Source organism: Bubalus kerabau, chromosome 1, assembly GCF_029407905.1.
Source record: "Bubalus kerabau isolate K-KA32 ecotype Philippines breed swamp buffalo chromosome 1, PCC_UOA_SB_1v2, whole genome shotgun sequence".
Taxonomy (NCBI): Eukaryota; Metazoa; Chordata; class Mammalia; order Artiodactyla; family Bovidae; genus Bubalus; species Bubalus kerabau.
In genome coordinates this window covers 22,441,048-22,467,395 of record NC_073624.1, presented here as the reverse complement: position 1 = coordinate 22,467,395, position 26,348 = coordinate 22,441,048, and the positions used below count along the sequence as shown (strand labels likewise).

Here is a 26,348-nt window from a genome sequence, read left to right as displayed (position 1 = left end):
TAACTTTATTTGGGTGGCGTCTGTTTTAAGAATAATCACCCCTGGAGAAATAAGTGTCCCGGTTGACTGACCGCTGTCACAAGGAGAGGGTCGTAAATTGTCAGCAGGCCCCCCGGCCAGAAGATGATGTAACACCCCTAAGACCTCTGTATACATTTGTATGAAGCACCTGACTTTGATAAAAGTCAGGACTGCTGACCCCGCGTGACTTTTGCATAACACCTCAGTGTATAAAAGTAGACCATGGAAAATAAAGAATTGGGATCAGTTTCTCGAAATACTGGTCTCCCCATGTCTCTCTCTCTCTCTCACTCTGGTTGAGTCTCCATCTGGAGCGCGGAACCCACCATGCTTACTAATTATGCCTGGGCTTCTAAGATCCGACCGGGGAGGCCTCAGTGTCTCCTCTCCTTCGGGAGAACGGAAGGACGCCTGCGGCCTACGTAAGTGGTGCAAGCTTCTTGTCTTGAAGTTTTATTGGTCCCCCGCGTAAACCAAGCTACTCAGCCTCTTTTCTCCACTGAATTTTCCTACTGAGCTATCCTTATTCCATTACTCTTTATATCCTTAATTAACGTTTAATTAAGCAGTTGTTCCCCGACCCTCGCCTAGCCGTCTCTCCTTCGAATACCCTGGATCAGCTGGGGCTGGACCCCGGCAATGTCCGACTCTGTGCGACCCCATAGACAGCAGCCCACCAGGCTCCCCTGTTCCTGGGATTCTCCAGGCAAGAACACTGGAGTGGGTTGCCGTTTCCTTCTCCAATGCATGAAAGTGAAAAGTGAAAGTGAAGTTGCTCAGTCTTGTCCTACTCTTAGCGACCCCCTGGACTGCGGCCCACGAGGCTCCTCCGTCCATGGGATTTTCCAGGCAAGAGTGTTGGAGTGGGGTGCCATTGCCTTTTCCGATAGACTTCATCTAAAACAACCACCTGGTAAGCTCAACACTCAACACCATGTAATTGTAATATTAGAACCTGAAAACATTTGCTTAGGCCTTAGCTTCTCAAATTAGCAAGTCCACTGAATATTTCCACATCTTCCTGATCACTAGTTTCTCCACTTAATCAAAAAATCAATTCTCTCACCCACTTCTTGATCATTTTTCTTTATAATATTATACCTCTCTACAGAAATTTCTTTCTGCATGATATAATGTGCCCATTATTTATAAATGTCACTAATTCTTTAATCTTCCACATTTAACATAATTCTCTTATCTTTACTATGATTATGCTTCACCTTACAAATTGGTTTCTCCAAATTTAAAAATTAGTTTACCTAGATTACTGAATATTTTAAAGCACTGTGCTAAGCAGTTTGCAGATATTATCTCATTTAATCCTGAAAGAATTTGAAATTTATGAAAAATAAATATCATTTTTTTTACGAGGTGATAATACAACCTAACAGGTATTCTTAACTTTTTGTTGGCTTTTCTTTTGTCTTAATTTCAAGAACATACTCATGTAGATAAACACAAACACATCCACAACTGATGAACATTGAACAGTCTGTTATTTCATATAAACCTCAGTCTTTAATTAGCACCAAAAGAAACAAACTCAAAGAACTCAAAATTTCAAAATATGGAAAAGAGGATGATGTTAAAAAAATTTTAGCATTGGAAACCTAGTATTTGCCATTTACAAAGTATACTTCTTAAAAATAATCTTGGTGATATCAGATTTTTCAAAATATTATGTATGCTCTATTTCTCCTATTATAAAAATTAAAAATCAATATGTATTTTCTAACTTTCTTTATACACAGAGCACATTGGAAGTTTATTTTGCTTTCTGTCTTGGTATTTTAATAATATGAGCTAACAGGTCACAGTTATTAGTATTCAGAAATATTTTTACGATGTAAGCACAGTTCAAGCAAAAATTTAACAAGACGATAATTGTTCAAAAATATTTAAATATTAGTCAGAGCCCCTGTTTGAGTTTCCTGAGCCATACAGAAATTCCCATTTGCTATCTATTTTACATATGATAATGTAATTTTCCATGTTACTCTTTCCATACATCTCACCCTCTCCTCCCCTCTCTCCATGTCCATAAGTCTATTCTCTATGTTTATTTCTCCATTGCTTCCCTGTAAATAATTTTTCATGGAGATGGGAGGGAGATTCAAAAGGGAGGGAATATATGTATACGTATGGCTGATTCATGTTGAGGTTTGAAGAAAACAACAAAATTCTGTAAAGTAATTATCATTCAATAAAAAAATAAGTAAATAAATTAAAAAGCTAAAAAATATTTAAGTATTAGTGAAAGAGAAACATTTTTTGGGATTTCATCACTTCTTCCATTAATGTGCTTTTCAAATTTTTTCTTTTTTATTTTTTCTTGAAAAATTTTATTCTGTATTGGAGTAAGCTAACAATATTGTGATAGTTTCATGTTATGGCAAAGGGATTCAGCCATAAACATACATGTATCCATTCTCCCCCAAACTCCTCTCCCATCCAGGCTGCCACATAAGTTCCCTGTGCTATATAGTAGGTCTTTGTTAGTTATCCACTTTAAATAGAGCAGTATGTACATGCCCATCTGAAACTCCCTAGCTATCCTTTCCCCACATCCTTCTTCCCCCTGGTGAAAACATAGTTCTCTAAGTCTGAGACTCTGTTTCTTCTTTGTAAATAAGTTCATTGGTATCATTTCTTTTTAGCTTCAGCATATAAGGAATGTCATTTGATATTTCTCCTTCTCTGTCTGACTTACTTTACTCAGTATAACGACTGATTTTTAAGTTCATCCATGTTGCTGCAGGGACAAGAAGGCCTGACCTGCTGCAGTCCATGAGGTCAGACACGACTGACTGATAGAACAATAGCACCATGTTGCTGCAAATGGCATTTTTTCAATTTAGGATACAACACGACATTCAATCATAATGTTTTGTTTGTTCTGTAACACTTCCAGTCTTTTCTTGTGGCCAGGTTTCATGTCAAATGCCCCTTAAGTTTGTTCTTCTGATGTTTTTCTCTTGTTTAGACTGGAGATGTGGGATTTTCAGAAAAACTATCACAAAGGTGAACTAACCTAATCATCAGGTCTTATCAGGGATACATTTATCTACAAGGTATGGATAAGGTGATAAGATAAGGTGATCTTAACCTTATCACTTGGTTAATTTGTGTTTGTCAGGTTTTCCCACTGTGGAGTTATCATTTTCTTCTTTCCAAGCTCTGTTCTATGGAACAAAGCAAGTCACCAAAGCCAGTCTACCCTCAGTCAGAGTTAAACTACTCCTCCTGGGCAGAAGGTCTGAAATTATTCTGTAAAGATTTGTCTTTTCTCTCCCATTTATTTAATTATTCAATCACTTATTTTTAGTAGCATGGGCTCACTGATATTAATTTTATTCTTGAGTTTATAATGCAATACTACTTTATTACTTTCATTGCATAAATTGTTCCACTTTTGCCTATTAGGAGATCTTTTAGGTAGCTCCTCTGTGCCTTTGACCTACCCTAATCTTTTTATTTTTGAGCACTTTCTACTTTCTGTCATTGTAAGATACTCTCAGGCTTATATATTTTCTCTGTGCTAACTTTAGAATCAGTCATTTCTCCAAAGAGCTCTAGTTCCTTTTTCTGATGAATAACATTTAAAAACCAAGATCTGGGTACTGGGTATGTTTGCTGCTTTGGGGGTTTCACTGCTTCTAACTTTTTAAGTGGACAGAGCTAGGCATTGTATTAGCCCATGTATACACATGTATGTGTATTTGTTTCTATATTTCTTCATCTGTATATACATTGGGTGAAACATGAGTTCAAACAGATGTTTCTGACTCTAATCTAGTGGCACAGTATTTAGTCTAACCTTCCTTTTCTGCTTGGTCTGTAACTTGCTTTTCAGAAAGTGTGAAATCTGTCTCCTACCAACTTCCATCTGTACACATAAATCTGTTTCAGAAGTGTTAACCCATCTATCATGAGAAACAAATTGACCAACTAGATCACTATGTAGGTTCCTTTTGCTTCTAACTTTATCATTTCTGACCAAAATGCCATTTTCCAAACCCACTTAAGTCAGCTCCTATTTTTCCCAACACTTTCAGTGAGATTATTTCAAGTATTTGTATTATAGTTAGATTCATTTGTTGTGATTTGCATCTCATTCTGGGATCCCTTGATATCTTGATGAATTTTTGTTTATTTTAGTCTACATCAAAATTCACTCTTTGTGATATACAGTTCTATGAACTTTGACAAATGCATAGAGTCATGTATCTGCTTCCCCAGGAAGCAGTTGCTTTACAATGTTGTGTTAGTTTCTACTATACAGCAAAATGAATCAGCTATTCAGTTCAGTTCAGTTGCTCAGCTGTGTCCAACTCTTTGTGACCCCATGAACTGCAGCACAGCAAGCCTCCCTATCAACAACTCCTAGAGTTTACCTAAACTCATGTCCATCAAGTCAGTGATGCCATCCAGCCATCTCATCCTCTGTCATCCCCTTCTCCTCCTGCTCCTAATCCCTCCCAGCATCAGAGTCTTTTCCAATGAGTCAACTCTTTGCATGAGGTGGCCAAAGTATTAGAGTTTCAGCTTCAGCATCAGTCCTTCCAATGAACACCCGGGACTGATCTCCTTTAGGATGGACTGGTTGGATCTCCTTGCAGTCCAAGGGACTCTCAAGAGTCTTCTCCAACACCACAGTTCAAAAGCATCATCAATTCTTCGGCGCTCAGCTTTCTTCACAGTCCAACTGTCACATCCATATGGGACCACTGGAAAAACCATAGCCTTGACTAGATGGACTTTTGTTGGCAAAGTAATGTCTCTGCTTTTGAATATGCTATCTAGTTTGGTCATAACTTTCCTTCCAAGGAGTAAGCGTCTTTTAATTTCATGGCTGCAATCACCATCTGCAGTGATTTTGGAGCCCCCCAAAATAAAATATGACACTGTTTCCACTGTTTCCCCATCTATTTCCCATGAAGTGATGGGACCAGATGCCATGATCTTAGTTTTCTGAATGTGTACACAAATCCCCTCTTGTTTGAATTTCTTTCCCATTCAGGTCACCACAGAGCACTGAGCAGAGTTCTCTGTGCTATACAGTTGGTTCTCATTAGTTATCTATTTTATACATAGTATCAATAGTTTAAATATGTCAATCCCAATCTCCCAATTCCTCTCACTCCCCTTCCCCCCTTGATAATTATACATTTATTCTCTACATCTGTCTCTCTACTTTTGCTTTGCAAATAAGGTCGCCTATACCTGAATCATTCTTTTCAATAACTACTTTCCCACTTTGAAAATTACTCTGCTGTACATGGGCTCTAGTAACCATTCAATTGCAATTAAATTATCTTCTTATCAGCAGGGCTGAGAGTCTGGAAGTTGTGATATTTTTTTTCTCCTTAACCACCACTATAAAATTTTGCTTTCCTTCTCCAAGGGTATGTTTTTTTATTAATTGACCTATAATCTGACCCATAATCTGACCTATAATCTTTTTTATTTTATGCTGCTGCTAAATTGCTCCAGTCATGTCCGACTCTGTGCGACCGCGTAGGTGGCAGCCTGCCAGGCTCCGCTGTCTCTGGAATTCTCCAGGCAAGAATACTGGGGAAGGTTGCCATTTCGTTCTCCAATGCATGAAAGTGAAAAGCGAAAGTGAAGTCACTCAGTCATGCCCGACTCCTTGTGACCCCATGGACTGCAGCCCACCAGGCTCCTCCATCCGTGGGATTTTCCAGGCAAGAGTACTGAAGTGGGGTGCCATTTGCCTTCTCTGTTTATCTTATGGGCCTCTGCCAATATCTGCATGACAATTGATTAGTTTATATAGCAGAATCCATTTTTCATGGTACAATCAAGTGGTAGGTGACAATCTAAGACACATTGGTTGATCATCAGAGGGTGTTAATAGATAACCATCTTAACTATATGAATATCTAAGAGAGCAATTTTGAAGCTATTTCTCCATTGTCTTTTTTTGCAAAGTGGCAAAAATTGTGGGATTGTGTGGTACAGTTTTCAAATAAACTCTAAAACATCCTCAGCAATTTCTTTAAAAAGTTAGAATAACAGTAGCAACAAAAAATTAGAAAATAAAAAATTGTACTGTATGTGTGTGTGTGTTAGTCACTCAGTCACATCTGACCCTTGTGACCCCTTGGACTGTAGTCCACTAGGCTCCTCTGTCCTTGGGATTCTCCAGGCAAGAATATTGGAGTAGGTTGCCATTCCCTTCTCCATTGTTCTGTATATTCAGGAGGAAAAGTACCATTAGTCTCTTAGATATTTATTGGTAATCTTCTTCATAATTTCAGATAAACTATCCTTGGATATTGACATCTTTGAAACAAAACACTATGTGTATATATAGGAGAATTTCACTGTTTTCTAGGTTATTTCCTGGACTAACAATGGAAAATTATACCTCATTTTTTCTTAATAATGGCATTAAATTAAACCTAAAGAACAACTGTCCTTTGGATGCAATCAATATGTAAAGTACCTCTAATAATGTGTGTTGTGAAATATATAAATTTGCTTTTTCTTCTTTCCCATATGCCTTTTTTTTTCTTGAAAGCAACTTTTCTCTTTAGGAATTAGTCCCCCGTTCAATTTCACAGACAGATTCTTTACCATCTGAGCCACCAGGGAAGCTGAAGATTACTGAAGTGTGTAGCCTATCTCTTCTCCAAGGGATCTCATACAGTTATAAATATTTGTTATACAATATTTCATTACATGTTTATAATATATATCACTTGTACTGTTTTCCATATCTTGGCCATTAATGTTAATAAATAATGCTACAATGAACATAATGTAAAGATATCTGTTCATATTCTTGTTTTCATTTCCTTTGGTTATATACCCAGAAGTGGAATTTCTGGATCATATGGCAGCTCTATTTTTAATATTTTGAGAAATCTCCATACTGTTTTCCATAGTGCCACATCCATTTTTATTCCCACCAACAGTGCAAAAGGTTTTCCTTTTCTCCTTTCTTTACTTATACCTCTTACTCTTGTCTTCCTGATGTTAGCCATTCCAACCGTGGTGAGATATTATCTCATTGTGGTTTTGATTTAAATTTCCCTGATTATTAGTGATGCTGAGCACCTTTCCATGTCGGTCATCTGCATGTCTTTGGAAAAATGTCGTTCAGTTTTTCTGACCATTTAAAAAAATTGGATTTTATTTTTGGTATTGAGTTGTATGAGTTCCTTATGTATTTTCGATATTGTGTATGTGTTTGTTCAGTCACTCAGTTGTATCTGACTCTCTGTGACTCCTCGGACTGTAGCTCACCAGGTTTCTCTGTCCATGAGATTTTCCAGGCAAGAATACTGGAGTGGGTTGCCATGTCCTCATCCAGGGGATTCTATCTGACCCAAGGATCAAACCGAAGTGTCTTGTGTCTCCTGCATCAGCAGGCAGATTCTTTATCACTGCACCACCTGGGAAATCTATTCTGGATATTAACTTTTATCAGATATATGATTTGCAAGTGTTTTCTACTATTTTGAGGTTTTTCTTTTCATTTTGTTGGTATTTTCATTTGCCCTGATATGCAGAAACTCTTTTAGTTAGATGTAGTCTTTTTTTTTTTATTTTATTTTATTTTTAAACTTTACAATATTGTATTAGTTTTGCCAAATATCGAAATGAATCTGCCACAGGTATACCTGTGTTCCCCATCCTGAACCCTCCTCCCTCCTCCCTCCCCATACCCTCCCTCTGGTGTAGTCTTTTTAATTCAGTAAATTTACCTATACTAACATATGCCTGTGTCATAAAGAAGATTTCAATAAGGTGATTATATTGGATGTATAATATTTCATTATATTAATAGGGAACTAACTAATCCTTAGTTTATGGACATATATTTTTTAATATTTCTGGTTCTCAAATATAATACTGTCATGAGTGTTCTTTAAGAAAATTTGTTCACAACATGAATTTTTTAATGTCAAATCACTCTTTGATTTCATTTCCCTATATCTATTAGAATTTGTTTTAAAACATGATAAATAAATATGCAATATAATATGAGGCCTAATAATTATCCACAGTCCATTTGCCTGTGATCACCAGTGTCAATAATTTTTTATATTCATTTGAATTAAACATATTTGCATATATTGTTTCTTCTTGTTTTTATTCTTCTTTTTATATTGTTCCCCCTCATTTTCCTTCCTTTTTCCCTTTTTTATATGCTATTGTAAGTGCCCACTACTTTTCTACTTGTTTTTTGCTCCTAAACATGACAAAACTTATTAGAACCTTCCTTCTAACTATTCTTTAAAGCGTTCTGTCTTTGAAATACATGGATATATAACCACCCAAGTGGAGAGGTGGTTAATCATATCACAGAGCTATAATACAATAAAAGTTATTTCATGCTAATATAATAGAACTACCCAAGAATAGGATACTGTGTATGTCCATATAATATTTTCATATTGGCTTATAAGTGATATTCACATATTAATGATTAATACTTTTCCATTTTTCCAACTTTTCTGAATCCTGACCCAAAGCAACATAATCATATTTTTAAATTTAGAGTGAGAAAGTAAACAAAATAAAATTGAATTACAATATAGGCAGAAAGTCAGTGTAGAATATTTTTTATGAAGTCTCTGCTTTCTCCATCCCTGGCTTTACTGAGATCTTTGAAGAGTAAGGTTATAATATTCTTTTTAGTCAACCAATCTTGGGTTTTCATACATTAAGCGATAAAATGTGGTCTATTTTAGGATTACTTGTAAAACCATTTGATCTGAACTGGACATAGGAGGATGGGAAACATGACCACTGCCTGTATCTGAGGTATCTTGTGTGGTTTCAACCAGACTTGAACATACATTAGTTTCTATGAGGTTATAAACCCAATGAGAAAAATCTTATGTCTATTTTTGTTTGTGTACATTATCTATTTATTCCCACTGCAAATATTGAACTTTTTTTCAGTTGAGCAGTGAAGAGTAAAAGGTTGATTTCGGTGGTTAACGCAACCATATTTATATGAATAGAATTTGCTTTTCCTTTGAAACAAAGTTGGGTGGGGGTAGTATCAAAAAACTTTAAGCCAATCTGTCACTATTTGGACATACAGATTTTATTTTGTGATTTCCATCTTCAAGTGCCATTTTATATAGGAAGTCGTTTAAATCTACCTTTAACAAACAGATGTTATTTCCAGTGTTACTCCTTTTTCCAGTTTCCTTATATTTGTATCTTCCCTTACTTCATACTCAAGTTTCATGAAACATTTCACTCTAGAATACTCAGCTATATTATTTATGATAGTGGCTTTTCCTAATTAATTTCTGGAGCGATGGACTATTACCTAAACAAACCAGATGATACTTAAAGGTTTGTTGTATATAGTTTGTAGAAGGCAATGGCACCCCACTCTAGTTCTCTTGCCTGGAAAATCCCATGGATGGCGAAGCCTGGTAGGCTGCAGTCCATGGGGTCGCTAAGAGTCGGATGCGACTGAGCGACTTCACTCTCACTTTTCACTTTCATGCATTGGAGAAGGAAATGGCAACCCACTCCAGTGTTCTTGCCTGGAGAATCCCAGGAATGGGGGAGCCTGGTGGGCTGCCGTCTCTGGGATCGCACAGAGTTGGACACGACTGAAGCGACTTAGCAGTAGCAGCAGCAGTATATAGTTTAGTTAAGTAGGGTTGACTTTATTTCTGTATACCTATTAGAAAATATCCAGTTATAGATTCACATTTCCTCTGTGGTTTTTTTGCCAAATTTAGTTAGTTTCATACAACTGTAAGTAGCTGCCCCACCTGAGACTATGTCTGATCTTCTCATCAATTCTAGGAAGAAAGTGGAAGAGATAACTCTTCATTCACCTGCCAACATCTTTGTAAGCTCTTCTTCACACTTGGGATAAATAAATAATCCAAAAGGCTTTAGAATGTCAGATGCTTCAGACTGTGAACAACCTCCAGGTATTTTTTCTTTTTAAATCTAAATGACTTATGCCATTTTAATGAAAATACAATTTTGGTGGTTTTTATTTGATATAATGCTAGTTATAATTATTCTAGGAGCATTATATTTTTAACATTTCCCAGATTACCTGAAAGATTGCTTTTAAACATATTTTAAAAAATAATTATCTTATTTCTTGACTCGATCCAAAGTGTAATCAACCAGCTTAAATACTTTTAGGAAAGCTGGATGGGCTGTTGAGTGGAAATGTGATTTGAGTATCTTTAATTTTATTTCTATAATATTTGTATTTCTAGGGATCTTTGGAAATAGTAATGGTTCTCAAATTCTAATCTCATTTTACAAAGTTGTAAAGTTATGATATATTTTCTGTGTTAAAAGAAAATACAGAGCAGACAGAGACCATCCCTATTGTGGACTTGGAACCATCTCTTGCCCTTCCTCCTCCTCCTCCTGAGGATGAATGGGGCCCAATTCCTGAGCACACCAACGTGAACGGTAAAGTAGATACACTAGAGTTTATTCATTTATGGTCTCTCTTTGTTATCTTTAGGTACACCTTCCATTTTATGTTTCTCTAATTGTTACTATTTAGAAATTTTAAAATTTAGAAAAAATATAGAGATGAGAATGTTTAGAACATGTATTTAGGAGTAAAACAAATGCGTATTTTCTGACAGAAGTTTGAAGTTTTCATATATGAAGGAGCATAGTTAAAGATGGAAGAAGCCAGGGTCCACATTTAGAATTGTTTTCTTACATAAAACAGAGAACTTGATCAAGGTTTAAAACTCAGAAAATTTGTAAAAAAGACAAAGATAAAACCCTATTATATGATACCTCTTTTTGATCATAATTAACCAACATCATTTAGTAGAGGAGGGTTTCTCAACCTCAGGTTTAAGGACATTTTGGGCTAGATGACTCTCGGTTAGTGATTGTAGGATGTTTAGCATCTTTTTGACATCTATGCACTAGATGTCAGTACTACTTGACCCTCAATTATCACACCAAGAATGTCTCCAAATATTTAATATTGTCCTCTGGGGATTAAACTTTCCTCTGGTTGATAACCACCAGGTTATATTATACAGAAAGTTAAATAAATGATTTGGATATTAGTTATAAAAATAACTATTCTCTAATACGGCAGCTTTTCATTTTGTTTCAAAAGTACAATTCTTTATTTTTGAAGTACAAAAAAAAATACTTTTTTTTTACACTAGAGTTTATACATTTGTTTTGGAGGGAAATAAACTTACCAACAAAAAACTATTAACAATGATCTCTGAAAGTTTAATTTCTAGAATGTGGGGATGAAGCATATACTTTTGTGAAATTGAATAAATTATAGATATTGTTTCATCTAAAACCAACTATTGTCCCTTTAAAACAGTCATAAGATTTACTGTAATTCTTTATGAATGGGGCTTCCCAGGTGGTGCTAGTGGTAAAGAACTTGCTTGCCAATGCAGGAGATGTAAGAGATTCAGGTACCCTGGGTCAGGAAGATTCCTTGGAGGAGGGATGATAACCCACTCCAGTATTCTTCCCTGGAGAATCTCATGGACAGAGGAGCCTGATGGGCTACAGTCCATAGGGTCGCAAAGAGTCCAACATGACTGAAGTGACTAGCACGCACACATCAAGGGAATCTACTACAAGTCATCAAGTTTAAAAAAAAGAGTTCTATCTTAATAATAGCACAGATTTAATATTGATAATCATTTTTCTATCTGATTGTATTAATGAGGGTAATGTAGTCTGAACTGAAAGTTTGTACCTAATATTTAAGGATAATTTTAATAATACCTATATGTAAATTTTTTACCTGCACTGTAAGTCCCCAAAGATAAGCCCAGGTTTAATGATTCACTAGGAGAACTCACAGGACCCTATAGAGTTGTACTTGTAGCTGAGATTTATGACAATGGAAGGATAACAAACATAATCAGCAAAGGGAAAAGGTGCATGAAGTGAAGTGTGGGGGAGACCAGGCTCAACCTTCCTAGAGTCCTCTCCCAGTAGAGTCACACAGGTCACAGGAATTCCCCCAGCAATACATCATGACAATGTGTCAAATGTTGACAACCAGGGAAACTCATTAGAGAATCAATGTTCAGAGTATTTATTAGGGGGTTAATCCCATAGGTAGCATCTGGTTGGCATGTGACAAAATTCCAGACTTCCCAAGGGGAAGCAAAAGCTATATTGTTTGTACAAACAGAGAAGACAAGGTGAGCCATTCCTATCAATTAGTGGTTGTGGAAACTACTGAAATGTAGGTTTCCAGATCCCAGCCATGGCCAACCTTGTAAGCGGGCCTTTCAGAATAGAAATCAGGTCTGCTACATTAATTATTTTCTGTAAATCCTCTAAAATACTTTTTCCTCTCTTATTCAGCCTAATAGTTTATAGTAATTCACACTTTGGGTATTATTTTTCATAAAATATATAGCACTTAAACAATAATATTAAAATAATGATATTAATTTTTCAAATAACAGGAGCTTACTTTATCTCTGATTTTTCACTCACTCTGTTTCTTAGCTTCTCGTTTTTCCTTCTCTCTCATAATTCCTGTGATCCTGGGAATCTTCAGCCTGCTGCTTTTGATGCTGTGTGGATTCTTTGGTTACCAGTGTAAGTCCACTTAATTGGAGAAAAAGAAATAATAGACTGTTTGTCAGATTATAATGTTTCTTTGAATCATTTCCAGATAATAGTTTTTGGTAAATGTTTTATTGCCATACTGAATGAAGAACAGGAAAAAAATGATATAAAAATATTACACTTTTTATTTTATGAATGAATTTAACCTTGTGAGCTCTCAATAATCATTTTTTCCCAAGGAGATTATATGATTGAAATTACTGCAGAAGATATTAATAGTAGTGATTATACTACTATAATCACAGAATCATTATTTTGAAGGTTATTTTGAAGATTACAACCTACCAAGATATCAAGCTCAGTGAATATGTAGCGTCTTTACTCTGAAAATAAAAAGTAACTTCTTTTACAATTTCTTCACACTGCCCATTTCTCTAGCATCATAAATTAGATGAACAGAATATTTTAATTAGTATTAAAATTGTTCACAACTAGTTATTTAAGTATAGTGTTTTCACATTGATAACGTTAGTTTGAAATTCAGAACTTTAAGATTTGATTAGAAAGTGAAATTCTACACATTACATCAAGTCATGATGCCAAAAGATTTATTTGAGACTTGGCTTTTGCCATTGTCATCTGTTTTAATTCAGCTGAAGCATTGTTCTGTTAATATAAGCATACGTTCAATCTTACAAGGAATTAGAATGATATTTTAGATTTAGGTGTAGACTTTAAAAGTAACAGTGGATAAATGAAAACATATTTAGCTAAATATCTTATTATAGTTGTTAAAACATTTGTTGGGAACTTTATTAAGGATATGCTACAAAAATTAAGCTTCAAAAAAAATTAAGCTTCACAGTCTCTCTACCATTTCATAACTGAGCATGTGTTTTATATTTATCTGGAATTCTTGTTCTAGACTTTCAAAGTGTTCAGGAATCAGAGAGCAAGATGAAGAGCTTTAACCAATGGAATGAGTCTTTCCAAAACAAAGAGGAAAAATTTATTCAGATTCAAAAACTTCTTGACCAAAATAAAGGTAATTTTAGAACTAGAACAAATTATCTTTATAGAATGCTAGATTGTTTTTCTTGTTGCAGCCATAAAATGATTGGTTATATAATAAAAAAGGAGTTTATACAGCAACATAGTGGTTTTGATGGCTTCTTGTTTTTTTTTTTTTTTTTTAATTCTTCATTGATCTTCTGAAACTGCAGGAGTCTCATATCTACCAAATGTATCCTCTTGTAGTATTTAACTAACTTGTTCACTCAGTTAAGCATGCACATTTATTCAATGCACACCAGGTGCCAGCCACTTGGCTGGTGATCAATGATAAATACAATATGAACCCTGCCCTTGGGAAACTTAAAGAAAACATATAAACCAAACATAAACAAAAGTTTCAAAGTGTGCAGGCGAGGTATGCGCAAAATGTTCAGGGAGCATGAAAATGGAAGAATACAAATATCTGGAAATCAATGGCATTGTCATAGTTTGTAAGTGCCTCCTAAGGAGGGGGTGTTTATAATAATTATCATAAGGCTTCTTTTATGCTAATTAAATTTTAATACAAAAATAGTGTAGATAAGTATTTTACAAAAGCCTTGGATTAAAATGTTAGCTTTTTCCTTTGAGATATTAAACCTATATTGAATAATTAAATGAACAACCTGAGAGTCCCTTAGTGATTCATCATGCTAAAAGCCTGGTTTCTTTTTTTTTTATTGAAATGTGATTAACACATAACTTTGTGTAATTTTGAACTGTACAACATGTGGTTTTGAAACATTTGTATATCGCAATATGGCTACTATAATAGCATTAGCTTATGCCTTTATTATGACACAAGTTGTCATTTCATTTTTTGTGTTGACAATAAATGAGATCTATTCCTTTAGCAATTTTGAGCTTATAATACAGTACTGCTGACTATAATCACTAAATTGTGCATTTTAAAAGGCTAATTTCTAAACACCTGATTACTTCAGGCAGAGATGAAGCTAATTAAGTAGGGAAGGGAACTGGACTAAAACTATTTGTACACTGTGCCTCTTGACCATTGTTATTATTATGACTCTTGAAATAGTACAAAATCAGATGAAATGTGTGGTCATCTTTAATGTTAAGTCTCGTTGTCTTATATAGAAATCCTAGAGAAGCTCCAAAACCAGAATAAGAATATGACTGAGGCTCTACAAGAACTAAAGGCAAAAGGAGGTAATTTGGAAGTGAGACAATTCTGAGTTGACAATAATTTTTAATAATGACCTCATCTTTTAAGCAGGGAAGTGTGAAGACATAAGGCCTTGTTTGGGAGTTTCTGTGGGCTCTGAGTTATATTTTCTTTCCTAGGAGACGGGTGTGGATCCCCTCTGAGTCACTGGGTACAACACAGAGACCACTGCTACTACCAGACCCTGAAAACAGTTTCTTGGTCAGAGTGTTCAGATCTTTGTGTCTCTTGGAATGCTACATTTTTAAACACAGAAAGGAGTAGATTGATGGTGAGACTGTATTTTGTTCTTTACTTCTGGGATATAAATGTGTAGTAGCCACCAGTGGAAGGAAGGGCTCACCGGCAGCTCTGAAATCAGGGTAAGGGGAGCTCTCTTGTTTCATTTCCATTCATGTTTCCCTTGAGTGCTCCACCTTTCTTTCCTAACATACATGCACACATTCATTGCAGAAACATTGCATTTGCTGTTCCCTCTTCCCTGGTGGCTCAGAGGGTAAAGAATCTGCCTGCAGTGTAAGAGACCTAGGTTCTCTCCCTGGGTCGGGAAGATCCCCTGGAGAAGGGAATTGCAACCTACTCCAGTATTCTTGCCTGGAGAATCCCATTAATAGAGGAGCCTTGTGGGGTATAGTCCTTGGGGTTGCAAAGAGTTCCACATGACTGAGCAACGAACATTTTCACTTCACTGCATGTAATATTCTTCTCTCTGATACAACCATGGTGAACTACTTCATCTCCTTCAGCTGTTTATACACTTGTCACCCTCTTAATGAGACCTGCCCTGACACCTACTTAAAATTGCAACCTGTGTATCAGCACCCACCCCACCCCTGGACCTCTCCTCTTCACTTGTAGGCATTCTTACCCTGCTTTAATTTTTATAGCACTTGTCATCTTCTTATATATCATATTATTTATATGTATGTTGTTGACTTCTGTCTGGCCTACAACCCTCCAAGGCAGGGATTTTTCACATTTTTGTTCCATGATGTATCTCAAGCTCTAAGAACAGGCACAGGGTTGAACAAATGGTCAAATAATAAAGTGATTCATATATTGGTGTGGTGTCCTCTTAAGTGGAAATTTTTCTGTTATATCATCACTTACTATTTGGCTCAGAAAAAAATAATATTAACCTGGTAAAAGTATTAAAACACAAGCTAAAAATTGTGAAGTAACTATATCAAAAAGAGACAGGAGGTGAGAAAATAGAGCATGAGACTAAAAATTCTGCCTTTGTAAAATAGGAAGTCATAGGACAAACAGAGCAGATAATTGCCTCTGGAGAAAGGCATTTAGTGAGGGAGGGATGACTATACACACACACACACACACATATATATATATTTAGCATCACTTGACTTCTAAAACCAAGTGCATGTATTTGTGCAATAATTTTTAAAAAATATATGTAAGTTTAAAAAAGTGTATGAATTAAAATACAGTTAACACTGTGCCCTTTCTTTTTGCAACTTAAATATTTCTAAAATACACTGGGAAATAAAACCCTTTTCATTACTGGGACTAAGCTAAAAAACAAAAAAAAATGATTAGCTTTCTTTTTTTAATTTTTTGGGTTGAAGAAGAACTCAAATATTGTTTCAATGTTTCACTTATCAGTGGGCATATATATACTGCATTATTTTTATGATTATTTAGACACCAGTTTTTTAGATTCTTTTTTATGATTCTTTAGACACAGGACAGGGAAGCCTGGCATGCTGCAGCCCATGGGGTCTCAAAGAGTCAGACACAACTGAGTGACTGAACTGAACTGAACTGAGACACAAGTTCTGTATTTTTATGTCTAATGGACTTCTGGTGTTAATAGCTTTGTGCATTCTGTTTCCATGCAGTGTATTCTGAAGTTACTTGCAGTAAACCAAACTTGGCTTGGCCTGTCTTATAAGGACAATGAATGGAAGTGGGAGGATGGTTCTCTTTCTTCTGGCCTGTAAGTTTCTACTAAATAATCCAATGCCTTACTCCTTTTCCAATGTCTGGCCTAAAGAGTTCTGAGGAAATAGAGATTATTAGGGACCAAATTTAGTCCTCTTTACTTCTCGCTTTTGTTATTTCATATTATATTGTCAGCAATTTTGTAAATCATTAAGTCATTTAGATATTTTAAAATTAGTGTAAGTATATCCTTATTATTAGATGACCTGAATGATTACAATTTCAAGTAAGAAATATAATTATGGGAAAGAATATCGTAAGTATGAATCTGAGTACCTCTCTGGTATTTTTATTGGGAACAAGCATAGAACTATCATTTCTCATCCAAATAATTTGGGTCTATTTTTTGGTTTTAAAGGCATATATTTCAGTTGTTATTCAGAAACACTGCATTAGACAACTATGTCAGGAAAAAATATTTCAAGCTCTTTCATCACCATGTGCCAATCTTAGAGAATAAGATTGATAATCTTGATAGCCAATTATTTTTACTTTGTTCCATTAGGTTATATTAGTCTGATGTTTAGCAAGGCTGTTTTTCTTCTAACTTATAATGTCAATACTTCTGACAGTTTTATCCTATTTATCTTTTTATTTCTTTTAAGATTTCTTGTATATAGTTTGTAACTTCTCTTACAGGCACAGCTTTCCAGTTTTTTCCTTTAATAATTTGCTCTTTAAGTTTACTTGCTTCTATCACATAAACAGATGATTAACATTTAAATAAAATTAGATTTTTTAAATTCATTTGAAATTTATCTTAACACATAAAGGTGTGAAGGAGAAAGCTGAGGCATGTACATGTGTGTTCAAATGTAGATGTAATTATATCTGTCTCTCTATGTATATTTCAATTAAGCAATCACTTTTCAGAGCGCTGCTTAAATGACTCATTGTTTATCACTGGTTTTAATATCATTCATCATATACTAGAATTTAATATTTAAATAATTTTAGTCATCGTATATGTCCCTTAAATATTTCATAGTTTTTATGAATATTTTGTGTGTAAACATATGTGAATATTTTCCTGAAATCGCTGTACTAATGCATCAAATTTTTAATCTATTTTGACTTTTATGGTCGATCATTTTAATTATAGGAATTTTATGAGTTGAAAGGTTTCCTCTACTTCAAACCTTGTACAATGTTTGGAACATAGAACATTCAATAGATATGTTAAATTAATAAATGAAATAATGTATGAACTATTTTGGCAATTTAATTTTCCCAACACAGTTCAGAATTTCTTTCTAGTTCCTTTGGTTTTTAAAAAAAATGTGCTATGCCTTTAGCAATTCAGTAAATAAGCTTTGTCTTTTTTTTCAGATAGTATTAAACAACCAGCTTTGCTCTAGAGTGGATGAAAAGTCATTTTATTGACATTGAACTAAAATATTCCTTATAATCTAGATCTTTAGTAAAGAATTAAATTCAATCAGAATGTTTGGTAGAATCTGCCTACTAGCATTTATACCAGTGGTGATTTTATAAATTGAAGTAAGATGAATGTATCAGAGCAGAGGCAACTGTCCCAGCATAATACATATACAGTTGATCTTTGAACAATGTAGAGCAGGGGTGGGGGTTAGGGGCACCAACTCCTCCATGTAGAAGAAAATCTGCTTAAAAGTTTTAATTGGCCCTTTAAAACTACATGTTAAACTAGCCATGGATCCTGTAATACTGTAGGATTTACTATTGAAAAAAATCTTCATATAGTTAGAACTGCATAGTTGAAATCCACATTGTTCAAGGATCCGTACGCACATATATTCACATGCTCTCTCACACACACAAATATACGTATATGTGTATATATATACACACACAAAATTTAGAATATATATAGGAAAAGGAAACTGCAACCCACTCCAGTATTCTTGCCTAGAGAATCCTGTGGACAGAGGAGCCTGATGGGCTGCCATCTATGGGGTCACACAGAGTCGGACACGACTCAAGTAACAACGTGCATGCATGCATATATATATATATATATATATATATATATATATATATATAAATATATATATATATATATATTCTAAATTTTGTTAGTTATTCTGGCTAGCTTTTATATCTAACATATTTACAATTAAGGTATTCCCATTCCAGCTGCAACTGTACATGAGTGTGTTTTCTTTTTAAAATTAATTTATTTTAATTGGAGGCTAATTACTTTACAATAGTGTAGTTGTGATGGTCTATACTTAAACTTAATTCTGTATCCCAGATCATATGTCCTGTCTTTCCTGCTATTGTCATAATTTTCCCAACTGGACCAGTCTCTTCTTCTTTATACAGGTGTATCTTTTCCCACATATAAAATATTGGGTTGGCCAAAAGTTTGTTCTGATTTTTCCATAAACTGTTACAGGAAAAAAAATGAACAAACATTTTGGACAATAAAGTAAAAGTGAAAGTCTCTCAGTCCTGTCTGACTCTTTGCAACCCCATGGACTGTCCATGGAATTCTCCAGGCCACAATACTGGAGTGGGTAGCCTTTCCCTTCTTCAAGGGATCTTCCCGAGCCAGGAATCGAACCTGGGTCTCCCGCATTGCAGGTGGATTCTTTACCAACTGAGCTATCAGGGAAGCCAGTACTTAGAAATAATTAACACATTTTGTGAAACTTACTTATCATATGCCTATCTCTTTGTGTATATACCATCGTGTGAGTTCTTTGAAAAGAGGGAGAGTGAGTGCCTTTACTCCCCTGAATTCCCTACAGTGCCAGGTATAATAAATTTCACACATCATGTTCTAAAGTAATGTTACTTTATTTGAACACAGCAAGTGGCGTCTACCAAAGCCAAGTATGGATTTCCAGGGGAAATGTGTGTATGCAGGTGTGCACACTGTCGGCATAGATAACTGCACCGTGTCTTCCTCGTGCCTGTGTGAGAAGCCTGTCTGTGCTTAAAACTCAGAAGAAGAAGGTTAAAAGAAAACTGATGAGGTTTGCACATCTCAGTAACATTCCAGATTCACAATCTGCCTATCTTTATTCTACTGTCACTTTACGTTATTCATAACTTTTTTGTTTTTGGCAGAAACTGATAAATGACTTCATGAAAGAAGAATCCAGAGTCTAGAGTTAAAGCAAAATTATCAGAGTGTCACACAAAGCATAGACACTCAGACCCTTTTGATTTTTTGAGAATTATAGAAATGAATTAATAAACATATTTGTCATAAATACTTAGTCTCTAGGAGTCTTTTTATATTTAAAAATCTACTTATTTATTTTCAATTATGACCTATGAAAATAATCCTGTAAAACAAATATAGTGGGGAATATAAGTGATAAACGGTTTACAACATAGCATACAAAAATGTAAAAAATACAAAGAAATATGAATAATAATAATAAAAGGCAGAAAAATTTTTTAAATTAATTAAAACAAATTGCTAAAGTTATATGTTTCTCAAAACTGCTTGCAAAAGTCTTCCTAGCAGATTTTCAATATATCAGTTTCATTTAACATCTTTAATTTCTTGTTTCTCATCTTAGTGGAAAAGTTAAACTTCCTGCCGAAGGCTATTTTTAAATAGAAGCTGGGTCAGTTCTCCCCTAAATCCCACAGTTTCAAGTTGTTACGTCATTAATTCCTCCATTGCCTACATGCAACCACTTCCACTTAAAGAGCATTACTTTCAATCCATAAATACACCCATACATCTCTATCTATTTGTTATATTCATGTCTTCTAATCACTCCTTCTATAGGTTTCTTTTCACAGTAACTGTACTTGAGCAAAATTTCTACACTGATTATGTACTTTCTCACTTCTCAATCATCTTAGAATGTCATTATTCATCTTCTCTTTTCTCCTCTTTATTGGTACTGCTTTTGTTTGACACTAATTATCTGTTATTCACTCATTCACCCACTTTGAATCTTTTTATGTGTCTCTTTTAAGCCATAAGTTTAATTCATAAATTCAATTTATTTCAAAATGTTATTTCTGAGATAAAACATTTTATTTCATGCTATTTGATCTATCAGTAGAATTTTACTGAGTACTTATTTCATTCTTCTTGACACTTTATCAGCAGCAGCAGCATTGTCATCTTTGGACACAATATTCTTTTACTTTTAACAGCTTTTGTTCTTTCTTAGTTTTCTTCTTACTACTCTGGTCCCGTGCACTTAGTTTTCTTTATGGATTTTTCAATTGCTTCCTAATGTTGAAGCTTGAAGTTTATATCAAGGAATATTCATTTCATTTATGATAACATATGATTTACTGTCACAGGTAACGGTAGAGAGACTTTTGCTGTAAGAGATAATAGACCAGAAAAGAAAGTGAAGTCGCTCAGTCGTGTCTGACTCTTCGCGATCCCATGGGCTGTAGGCTACTAGCTCCTCCATCCATGGGATTTTCCAGGCAAGGGTACTGGAGTGGGGTGCTATTTCCTTCTCCAGGGGATCTTCCCAACCCAGGGATCAAACCCAGGTCTCCCGCATTGCAGGCAGACGCTTTACTGTCTGAGCCACCTGGACCCAAATACTTCTACTGCACTATCAGTATACCTAAGATTCTGCCAGTTATTCTATGAGTCTCAGTTTCCTAATTTACAAGATGGGGATGATAGCTGAAGCTCATAGTTGTTTGAGGATTAGGCAGGATCATCTGTTTGAGGCATTTAGGAGAAAGATAAGAGTGTGTCCAGTAGATGTTAGCTACTATTTCAGATGAGAAGGAAAATTTAAAGTTTCTCATAAACTGTAAAACATTGTATGATTTAAAGGTATTTTTATTATAAATAATGATGGCAAATGTAGAAATTATGATGGTTGAATGCACGCTCTTCATACATATCACATTAACTTTTTAACCTTTTTTAATCTACCTCCCTTTTTTCTATCTTGCACTCCTTCCTCTCCCCTTTTTTCTTCAGTCAATTACCTACACTCTATTCTTTGTTTAGTATCTTCCTTTCCTTTTACTTGTTATATTTCAGGTAGAGTTTATTAATTACAAGTGACAGAAACAGAATTTAACCTAGTGTGGGCAAAAAGGGAGAACTTTTGGAAATATACTTGCTTAGCCCCTAACATTGCAAGAAAGTTTGAATAAACAAACTATAAGAAAGGAGATGAAGTAGCTTAGCCACAGGGGAAACTGGAGCTGGAACTTGAACTCTACCAGGGTGATCCATTCCTTTTCTCTGCCTGTCTCAGAGTGGGTTTTTTAAAAAAATTTTTTCATGAATATGGATTTCTTCCATATAATAGAAAACATGGACAATATCTATTCTTAGGCCCCCTATTTTATAGCTTCTATTATGAGCATTATGAGAGAGATTCTTCTCATTTAATTTCAGTAGAAAAAAATAGTAAATAATGGCACATTAAGGAAAAGCTAAACCCAAAAAATACATCACCTTAGCCATAACTCTATGTATTGGAGAGTGGGAGGTTCTCAGAAGACGAGGTGTATGTTGGCTGATAGTTGCAAGAAAGCTCCTATAATTATGCACTATTTTTTCCTGTACAAACAAAAATTACCCCAAATTAAATATATTCCTTGACAGTCTAGAGATTTTAAGATAAAGTAATAATACTGAGCATATATTTAAAATTTACTATGTGTCAAGTGCTAAGTATTTACATGCATTAGTCAATTTTATTCTCAAGATAACCCTATGAAGTAGATTGCAATATTTTATAGAAAAGAGAAGTGGTTAACTTTCCAAGGTTGTAGAACAAGTTAGTAACAGACCTAGAATTTGAATGCAGATATGTTTTTTTCTAATTTATTTTTTAAATTTTATTATTGGAGTATAACTGCTTTACAGTGTTGTGTTTCTGCTATACAGGAAAGTGAATCAGCTATAGGTATAAATATACACACATTAAAGATTGAAGGCAAGAGGAGAAGGGGATGACAGAATATTAGACAGTTGGATGGCATCACTGACTCTGTGGACATGAGTTTGAGTAAGCTCTGGGAATTGGTGATGCACAGGGAGGTCTGGCGTACTGCAGTCCACGGGGTCTCAAAGAGTCAGACACGACTGAGTGACTAAACTGACACACTTTGCCCCTAATCCCACCTCTCTAGGTCACCACAGAGCACCGAGCTGAGCTCCCAAATGCACACATCTTAATGCCACAACTCATGCCCTGAAACACGTAGCTACATATATCTTCTCATATACCTACTCAAAGAAGCATTGGCAGAAGCATAGTATACTGATTAATGGCAGGTGACATTATGCTGGTAACCTTAGAAAATCATAAATAATGGTTCTGTGTTCAATAAAAATAGTGGGGAACTCAAAAGACTATATGGCCTTTGCAGTTTTGCAGTAGAATAGCAGTGTTAGAATAAGAACAAGTTCTCTGGGAAGTACAAATAAGGGGTGCCACTCAAATTTAAGAATAAATCTGGAGAGGAATCCTAGTGGATTTTATATCTAGAAAAATATATTGATAAATCCCCCAAATCTCAATTTTTTTTTAATATGTCAGGCTTCCAAGGAAATTGTGTCTGAGACAGAGATTATTGTGTCAAAGGGGCTCTTAATGGAAGAGAAAGAAAATAGTATTGAACAGAATGAGTTGTGATAATCCTACAACTGAAATGGGGTTCAGTTCAGTTCAGTTCGGTCGCTCAATCGTGTCCGATTCTTTGTGACCCCACGGACTGCAGCACACCAGGCCTCCCTGTCCAGGAAGGGTTAATTTGTTGCTCACTCAACATCCCTTTTAGTCAGTGGACTTCTAAACCAATATGGTCACAGAAATGTGTTTATTTTTCTATGGTGTAAGTAGCTCAAGATTTAAATAGTTTTAAGGTTTGGTATCGGTTAACACAAGCCATAAGACCAGTTCAAGCAGAAGGGAAATAAACTACATGCTTTGATGAAGGTAAACCATAGATACATAGCAGAGAACATATGAGAAGAGGAGAGATTTTTGTGGCTAACTTTGGAAACACAATGTGGGAAAGATGTAAACACAACTCACATCTTTCCCACGTTCAAAATATGCTCATCTTGAAGTCTAGGATCTCATCATTTCAGTAAAGTCAAGTTGTGAATAAGGATCATTGAGTTATGTTCACTGGGATCAGATTCACGGGCAGGTCCTTTCAGTTCAGTGATCTGTATATTAAAAGCAAGTTTTCTGTTCCCCAAAAATCAAGAAAAAAAGTAGTGAAAAATTGTCTTCCACAAAACTCGTCCCTGGTGCCAAAAAGGTTGGGGCCTGCTGCTTTATTTTCTAGGATGGGTACTGTATACCAATAAAGTTCAGAGCATTCTTTACGTGTAACAAACACTTAATAAGTATATTTATTTGAAGAAAAAAATAGAAAGTCGTGAGAAGGAGGATAAGTACTATATAATATTAGTTTACATAAATATTAGACATTTTAAAGAAGTTCACACTTTACTAGACCATTCTCAGGTGACTTTTGTATTTAATAATTTTTCTAAGAATTGATGTACCCACTGAACACAAAACATTTTATACATAAATCCTAAATTTGAGGGATCTGTTGATTCGTAACTTTAAAAAGCACAAAAGTGTTAATTTGTCATCCATTCACAGAAAAAAATTGATTATTCTCTTAATTGTTATATATTCTCAACAGTACATGTGGGAATTAGTGTTCCTTTAGGTTGGTGATAGTATCCATAAATGTATCATCAAAATACTACAGGACTGATGAAAAGTTTGATTAGTTATCCCTGGAACATGATAGAAGATTTTTTTATTGACTACAGATAAAGATTTTTAAATGGACTTTTACAATCCATTTACAGAAAAATAAATCTTAAGTACCTGCTGTTATATTTCTAAGAAGACACAAACCAAACCACACAGTTAAGAATTTTGCACTACAGATTTTTCTTACATCCTTAATTCAGAAGATGAATCATTATTATCTTGATTTTTATTCACAATAAATATCTAGGTTGCAGTTCTTATCTTCATTTTATTAGTTTAAATTTGGTTTCAGTGCTGAACAGTATTTGTTTTAAAGAAAGAACGGCAAGTAATTTTAAAGAATTTTTGAGAGAAGTAAGATTTATATCATCCTGTTGTAGTGACAATGTTTTGAAAGATTTCAAGCTGTATATGCTCTGAAAATGACTTTAATCTGATATTGTTTTAATCATCTACAGTGAAATTAGTAATTTTATTCATATTAATTTTGAGTGGTAATATTCAAGAAGCATCCATAGGGCAACAGTAAAGATGAGGGAAGGGTCACATTTCACGTTTCTCATTCACTTCTTGTTGTTCAGTTGCTAAGTCATGTCCAACTCTTTACAACCTGATGGACTTTAGTAAACCAGGTTCCTCTGTCCTCCACTATCTCCCAGAGTTTGCTAAGATTCATGTGCACTGAGTTGGTGATGCTATCTAACCATATTGACCTTTATCGTCCCCTTCTCCTTTTGCTTTCAATCTTTCCCAGTGTCATATGAGTCGGCTCCTCATATCAGTTGGCCAAAATCACTGCAGATGGTGACTGCAGTCATGAAATTATAAGAGGAGAAGGGGACAATGGAGGATGAGATGGTTGAACTGAACTGAACTTAGGAGCTATGAGGAACTGAAATGAGAGGTGGTGTAACTCCTACACTCAGGAAGCATGTACAAGTGAGATATGACAATAGAATTAAATGCACATAAAAACTGGTAACAGAACACAGAAAGATGACTGCGTGTGAGTGGGTGAAGTGTGCAGCAGGCAACTCTGCTCACCCCTGTAGCTGCACAGGAAGCTCCAGCTTCTCAGAGGCTGTGGTGGACACCGTGGCTTCCAGGGAGGATGTTACTAAGCCTGTGGTGACTCCAAAACATGAGTGGAGATGCTGAAACCATGTGGCTGAAACAATGGCCTTTTCCCTGCAAGCGTATTAACATTTCTTGACAACAGAAATAGTATTAAGTGGGAGAAATGAGGACATTTTCAGGGGAATAAAGTGAAGAAGACACTAGCAGACAAAGTGAGACTGGTCTCAAGATATTCAGACATGCTAGAAAAGAGGAAAACTATGCTCTCATACAGAGCGGCATACAAAACCTGTCCACTGATACACATGTGAAGGCAAATGTAAAGCATAGGGATTATGTTGATATGGTTTGTATTAAAATTCAGACACCTTCTTACTAGAAGTAATGTTAATACCCACAAATTAATGGATTACATTTACTAGCACAATAAATACAAATATAAAACTTGGTGTTATGAAATGAAAATAAAAATAAAAATTTTGAATCTATTATTGCAAGTTAATGCCTGAAAAAGATTTTAAGTTCAGTTCAGTCGTTCAGTCGTGTCCGACTCTTTGCAACCTCATGAATCGCAGCATGCCAGGCCTCCCCGTCCATCACCAACTCCCAGAGTTCACTCAGACTCACGTCCATTGAGTCAGTGATGCCACCCAGCCATCTCATCCTCTGTTGTCCCCTTCTCCTCCTGCCCCCAATCCCTCCTAGCATCAGAGTCTTTTCCAATGAGTCAGCTCTTCCCGTGAGGTGGCCAAAATACTGGAGTTTCGGCTTTAGCATCATTCCTTCCAAAGAAAACCCAGGGCTCA

The 26,348-nt window shown here is 35.3% G+C and overlaps 1 protein-coding gene across 1 annotated transcript; it reads left to right on the top strand.

Moving 5' to 3' along the window:
- Nucleotides 1–341: 341 nt before the first annotated feature.
- LOC129641392 (killer cell lectin-like receptor 5) lies at nucleotides 342–19,982 on the top strand. The gene is made up of 10 exons (XM_055566124.1): nucleotides 342–934; nucleotides 9,829–9,959; nucleotides 10,345–10,461; nucleotides 12,514–12,606; nucleotides 13,502–13,621; nucleotides 14,731–14,802; nucleotides 14,938–15,089; nucleotides 16,678–16,775; nucleotides 19,575–19,740; nucleotides 19,835–19,982. The coding sequence occupies exons 2-9, from the start codon at nucleotides 9,926–9,928 to the stop codon at nucleotides 19,702–19,704; spliced, it is 816 nt and encodes a 271-aa protein (XP_055422099.1). The 5' UTR covers nucleotides 342–934; nucleotides 9,829–9,925; the 3' UTR covers nucleotides 19,705–19,740; nucleotides 19,835–19,982.
- Nucleotides 19,983–26,348: the final 6,366 nt, after the last annotated feature.